We start from the raw sequence: 4,882 nt of genomic DNA, 5'->3' as shown, positions 1-4,882 counted from the left end.
CTTCGCCGGCCATCGTTGTATCAGCTCCATCACATCACACATAAACTAGCCAGGTTGTTGTTAAGGGTAAAGGTTACGGAACTGTTCTTAGAGACACAAAAAACATTTCCTGTTGTGCTCAGGACCGTCAACATCTCAAGTCTACGTCATCACTTCACCCGTCTACGTCATCACCTTTTCAGACCCTTCTTGTAGCCGTTCCCGCTTCACTCAACCATTTGATCAACGTGAATGTTTAAAAGTAAATTCATTGGTGGTATGGGGTGTTTTGCATTTGGCCAACAACACCGGAAACTTCGACTGCGGAATAAAACGGAACAGTACTTTCCGGTCAGTTCAGAAATCAGTTCCGCAAACTCAAAATTGCGTTTCTAGGGAACCGAATTAACTGCAGAAGGAAGTCGGAAATTCCAGAAGGGAAATCAAATTTAGCAAAATTTTGTCTTAAACTCTGCTTATACACCGCTAGCTTGTTCTGTCTATCGAAAAATCCGAGCAAAAGACCGAAAATCTCCCTCCTGTTTTCCAGATGCGGGGCCCAAATTTTTGGTTGTCTAAAAAGCGCCCTTTGCAAGTCTTCTTAATACTTTGATCCTTGACACTAAGACTTTGCTTCTAATCCAAAGAGTATCAAGAGACCTTGCAAAATGATTTTCTAAAAGTAACAAATAGTTCTTTAATCTGTCTAGCTCTTCGCGTCCGACAAATGCAAGAGGGTTAGATTAAACGCTGTGTGGTTGACCAACAACAGGGTGGTATATTACTGTATTTTAACTTCTGCAGCATATGCACGCAAAATGTTTTTTTGCAGTGTGTAACTTGTTGCAGGCGTTTGGATGGAAAAATTACGCGCTAGAAAAATCCACTCCACATTCTAAAGGCCTGGAGCAACTATGATGTTGGTAGTTGGTAAATAAGACCCGCTTTTTAGAAGTCTTGTGAACACTGCAGTGGATTATTTGTCTGTGTTCGGTACATTTGACAAAATGATAGTACTTGCATATCTAAAAAGCACAGCAGCTCAAACACAACTAAAATGCGAGTGGTATGGGTCTTGTAACTTCTTAAGGCTCTATAAACGTTTCATTCATAACCTCATAATCCCCTTTGCTATAAGAAAAGGTACACTGACCTATTCATTCCATGAAAGTATTCAACTTTCAAACAAAGAAGGCATGTATGCAGAAGTCATGTAACATTTTCCTGAATACAAAGAAAACGAAATCGTGTAATTTCGCGGATACCTTGATTTGAGTTTTTCACTGAATTCATTGGATATGTGTTCCTAATTACCATAAAATGTTGCCAACTTTAGCCTTGAATTTCTCCAAGTTTAGAAGACGTTCAAATTAGTAATTGCAAGTCGGAAGAAGATAGCATTTCCATGAAGCACGGTAGAAAGGGGCTGTTTACCGCTTCCCGTTACCTTGAATTTCAACGGGGGTTATTATTCCGAGACTTCGAAGACTTTAAGTCTTTATCTCACCAGCCCGGTGCCCAGACGTTCCCTTCCGTTTACGCTCTACTGGTAGGAATATTTATTTATGACACAAATTTTACTTACCTAGTTTTCGCGAAGACTTAATTTCAAGAAATCGGGACACCAGTATTTGGAACGCTTTATTTTCGCCGTTTTTTTTAATGCAAAAGCCACAGATATTGCATTTTTAAAATTATAGTTATTTTTTAATATGATTTTCCACATTTTTTTACTAGTTGTCATTGCAGAAGAACGAGTTTAAGTCCCAAGATTCGCAAAAGACAAAGTCAACAAAAAAGGGGGCTGGGAGGGGGGTAGAATTTATGGTAACGGGAGAGGGTAAACTTAGACCCTCGTTCGCTCTCTCCCCTCTCTCGAATACGTCTTTAGTGTCGAATTTACCTATTTAGGTCTCCGGAAATGGTCCATTTGCGGTTAAATAATGAGTATTTGATAAAAATGACGCGGTGATGACGTCAGTATAATATCGCATTCTCACTCGTAGTCAATCGTGGTGAATTCTTGGTCACTCGCGTGCACTATTAGAGAAGATCTTCAATTGACAACTAACTAACTAACTACTATGTGTTTATTTTTTTCAGGAACAAGGGATAGTGTGCGTTACCAGTAGTTAACATTCAGGGATCATAAAGAAGACACTCCCGACACTCCAATTTTAAAGTCACTTGAGTCATGACTCGCCATTTGGACGACAACACACCTCAAGCCAAAACTGTTAAGACCGTTAAACGAGTTGCCAATGCAGTAATTGCCTTTTCTGGCCTGTTCCTTCTCCTCGTGATGGTTATAGTTACTCTACCAAAGCTAGAAAGTGCTCAATACAAGATGGGAATGTGCAACGTCACGGAGACAAAACTAAACACAGATGCTGCCAAACAACTCCAGTGTCACTGCCCTGGACACAACAGCAACACAAAATGCACAATTCATTACCCTTGTCTTCAAATCTTCGTTTCCTACAATAACGCATCGGCGAGTGAGGCATTAGTTGTAAGGGATCGAAGACGAATCTCCGAACAGTGTTCGTACAAACTTCGGGAATACGGTTGTCAAACGAAGAATGACGTTTACAAACACGTGGAAAGGTTTCGTAAAAAATGGGGTTTAATTCACTCAACATACCAATGTTTTCATGCTTCAAGACATCCTGATCGGGTGACTTTAACAAATGAAGCACCTAGTACTGTCTTGGCGATAAATTTAACTTTATTTCCATGCATTGGAGTCATTATCGGTTTGGTAATGTCCCATTTCAAGGAACGAATAGGTTTAATGATTCTTCGAAACCGTAGAGTAGGAATCAGCGAAGGTTACTTACCCTTGGCTCTTGTTGGAGATAGAGAAGATTCAAGACAAAGAGACAGAGCGGAGTAACTTCATCGTGGTAATTTCAATCAACTTTTAAACAGGAACGAAGAAGAACAACTTGCCAGTATCGCTATGATAGCAGGAACAGGGATGCACTGCAGAGAATAGAATATGTGCAGAAGCGATGCGATTATGGTTCTGAAGGACTACGGCGTCGCGAAGGAAAATTGGAGAAAAAAAAAAGGAGAAAAGAAAAGAGAAAACCATAAATGGAACCTGATTAAAAAAGAGCAGTCTTCAACAAAATTTCTAGACGTTTAAAACCTGCTAGTGCCATGGAAACCTGTCGTCTGGAAGAAAGGCCTGCAACATACTAGATCCACAGAAGCACTGGCACCTAGATATAACTGAAAAGGTAAAAAGGTTACCGACGCTAGCCTAATTAACTGACTGACTTGAAGCTTTGCTAGCAGATTCCTCCAGCAGGCTTTACCATTACTATCAAACTGTACCTCAAAAGAGGAGAATAATTTTTTTGGCCAGTGATCATTATATGTTGCGTAAAATAAGCCAAATAAGAGTTTTTCCTTAGATTTGGATTAAAAATGAGAGTAATATAAGTTTTGACTCAAAATTATTACCAGAAGCGACAAGTTACAGAAGAAATTTCACATTTGATCTTCGATTACCATTTAAGAAATGAGAACTTTTCATTACCATGAATCAAACACGGGTCTACGAGATGTGAATTGTATTCCCTCTGATTCGTCGCTAGACATACGGCACGTCAGTTAAAAAATATCAAACGGTCAGTTATAGGCAGACATATAGACAGACTAACTATTTTTAATTTCAAATCGCCATTGTTGGTGGAGTCTGAGTGTATACTAAAAAATGTACCTATATTCCTGGACAAAAGTCTTGAGACAAACTTGATTCCAGTCATCTCTAACAAGAGGGAATCTTTGCTCCCCCACCCCTTTCCTCTTACAATGTTGATTCCGTGTGTCCAGATGTCAATTTGGGAGTGTGAAAAGACACTACAAGGGTCATTTCTTATGAGGAGAAGTAGGATGTTGCTGTGAATGTTTGATGTTACTGCTAGCTTTTGTCCCAAGGACTCTTCTGCAGTATTGTAGTTTCAAAAGATGGATCAACTGCATACCTTGAATGAGACGCCATATATAAACTCAAAACTCTCAACTGAATGAAATTTTATTGCTAAAATGTTTTGCCATTTTATCGTTGCAGTTTCTTAACCGAGTAAGTGATTTTGTGAGCGCTTTAATTGCGCATGAACTGTACATTAAGTGATCGAATGTGAAATGAAATGGCATTTTTATTGTGTTTGAAGTGTATTCTGTGGACTGAACTAAGTGGTCTCTAAGCCATTCCGCGAGGGTGACCGCTTAGTACAGGTGCGACTGTATTCTCTTACGCATTTTAAAACAAAGTCTATTGCCTTATTTGAAAATAGTTTCCAAGCTGTTCCAGCCGATACGCGATAAACTTCTTAAGTCGGCAGCGTCCCATGGTAGTTTGCGTATGATGCCTCAAGACTGCGGTGATGTAGCTCAGTGTCCAGGTAGCATCTTGCTTCATGATCCCCATTGCAGTAACTCATGCGCTACAGATGAAAATTTATGTAAGTGTTAAGTGTATACAACAGAGGAGACTTAGCGTGCGTTCTTTTGGGACCATTCCGGAACAGGAATAATCGGAATAAACGGTATTTGGGTTCTTTTGGGAGGTATTCGGAATGAACGGAATATCGTTTTGTTCATTCTGCTCCCGATAGCAGAATGAACAGAATGGAAGGAATACGGTTTACTCGGAATAGACAGAACACGCGTTCTTTTGGAAACTTTTTGGCGGGAAATTCTACGCGGCAGCTCGCGCGCGCAGACATAGTAGTTCTCAGGTCACCTCCACCATGTGTATTCCATTTCCAGATCATAGGAGCGTTCTTTTCGAAATTGAAATTCCGTGTATTCTTGCTAGAATAGCTCCAAAAAAATGCACCCTTAATTTGGGCGGGAAGGAGTTAACTTGTAGTCAACCTTGGAGTCCAAG

General features: G+C 40.0%; 1 protein-coding gene across 1 annotated transcript in view; it reads left to right on the top strand.

Annotated features, from left to right (window-relative positions):
• LOC146470531 (uncharacterized) overlaps positions 1 to 4,156 on the top strand; it is a 12,692-nt gene extending 8,536 nt beyond the window's left edge. Inside the window, exon 2 of the mRNA XM_085122629.1 lies at positions 2,083 to 4,156. Coding sequence (XP_084978755.1) covers positions 2,174 to 2,875 — 702 coding nt within the window. The 5' untranslated portion in view covers positions 2,083 to 2,173 and the 3' untranslated portion in view covers positions 2,876 to 4,156. The remainder of the gene's footprint in view (positions 1 to 2,082) is intronic.
• The last annotated feature ends 726 nt before the right edge of the window (positions 4,157 to 4,882 follow it).

Source organism: Pavona decussata, unplaced genomic scaffold, assembly GCF_977016875.1.
Source record: "Pavona decussata unplaced genomic scaffold, jaPavDecu1.1 SCAFFOLD_114, whole genome shotgun sequence".
Taxonomy (NCBI): domain Eukaryota; kingdom Metazoa; phylum Cnidaria; class Anthozoa; order Scleractinia; family Agariciidae; genus Pavona; species Pavona decussata.
The sequence above is the reverse complement of the archived record's forward strand: the minus strand, read 5'-3'. Positions and strand labels throughout refer to the sequence as shown.